This window comes from Haematobia irritans, chromosome 3, assembly GCF_050003625.1.
Source record: "Haematobia irritans isolate KBUSLIRL chromosome 3, ASM5000362v1, whole genome shotgun sequence".
Lineage (NCBI taxonomy): Eukaryota > Metazoa > Arthropoda > Insecta > Diptera > Muscidae > Haematobia > Haematobia irritans.
Window position 1 is genome coordinate 55,862,052 of NC_134399.1, and position 1,551 is coordinate 55,863,602.

Here is a 1,551-nt window from a genome sequence, read left to right on the forward strand (position 1 = left end):
CTTGGAAGACCAAAATTCATCTGATTAAGTTGAAATTTGGTACGTGGTGTTAATAAATGGCCTCAAACACCCATCCAAAAATTGGTCGAAATCGGTCCATAATTATATATAGCCCCCTTATAATCCGATCCCCAGATTTGACCTCCGAAACCCCTTGGAAGAGCAAAATTCATCCGATTCGGTTGAAATTTGGTACGTGATGTTAGTATATGGTATCCAACAATCATGCAGGAATGGGTTCATATCAGTCCATAATTATATATAGCCCCATATAAACCCTATTGCAGATACGAAATTGTGAAATTATATTTCTTTCTAAGAACCACACACAAAGTTTATGTAAGGGCATTTTTTTTTTTTTTTGACTGACAAAATTATTTAAAAATGACAATATGGAAAAATGTGTATTCTATGTCATAGCCATCTATGTTATGAATTGAAATAAAAGTAAAGTATTTAAACAGTAGAGTTGATTTCGATTGTTACTCCAACATCCTTCCTCAGTCGATTTCAATGCCAATGGAAGTTCGGAATTTTTCCATAATTGTTGCTGGTAATGGTTTTGTCATTATGTCTGCAACCATCATCTCACTTGGACAATAAACGCAAACGACATTCCCCTCTTCGACATGATCTTTGACAAAGTGAATTTTAGTATCGATATGTTTTGTGCGATTGCTAAGCTTTTCATCCTTAATGATGCGAAGGCAGCTTTGATTGTCCTCGAAGATGTTAGTTGGGCCATTTTGAATAATCTTCATATCATTCAATAATTTCCGAAGCCAAATGGCTTCCTTGCATGCTTCAGAGAGAGCGATAAATTCGGCTTCGGTTGAAGACAGAGAAACGCTTGTCTGTTTTCTGAAAGACCAACTAATGGCACCACCATTTATTTGAAATATGTAACCGGAATTTGACTTCCTGTCTTTCGCATCTTCTGCCCAACTGGCATATGCATAACCCTGCAGATCGTTTGCATCGTGTCCAGGCTTGCTAAGACGAAGAAAATGATCTGCTGTGCCCTTTAAATATTTCAGTACTCTCTTAATTTCCAACCAGTCCTCTTGACAAAGCTCGTTTACTTTTCGTGCAAGAATGTATACACATGCTGCGATATCGGGTCTTGAATTTACGCTGAGTTATAAGAGAGATCCTATAAGCTTTTGATATTTCTTGTTGTCCAGCAGTTTCTCAGATTCACATTTTCCGTACGATGGATTGAGCTACTCCGATTTCTTTTCCTTGTTGTGTCTGTATACTGGCACAGTTGTTTTTGAATACAACGCTAAATCCCTTCTTCATTATTTTGTTAACAGATATAAGATTTCCATGAAAGGATGTATGTCGTCGAGTTTGACATGAAATATCTCGCCTTTTGAATTGAGTGTTTGTATTTCACATCTTCCTTTACCGCTTGATTGGATGCTATCGCCATTAGCTACTGTGACGGATTCCTTCATGGTATTATTAATACTACCTCTCAGAGCTCATATGGCAGGTAGCTCCCGAATCAAGAATCCATTCCGAGCTTTTTCCACATTCCGAAAAACA

The 1,551-nt window shown here is 37.5% G+C and overlaps 1 protein-coding gene across 1 annotated transcript; it reads right to left on the minus strand.

Moving 5' to 3' along the window:
* Positions 1–500: 500 nt before the first annotated feature.
* LOC142230938 (uncharacterized) lies at positions 501–1,302 on the minus strand. Its single transcript, XM_075301555.1, has 2 exons — positions 1,202–1,302; positions 501–1,134 (listed from the first exon to the last, which is right to left on the minus strand). The coding sequence occupies exons 1-2, from the start codon at positions 1,300–1,302 to the stop codon at positions 501–503; spliced, it is 735 nt and encodes a 244-aa protein (XP_075157670.1).
* Between the last annotated feature and the right edge of the window lie 249 nt (positions 1,303–1,551).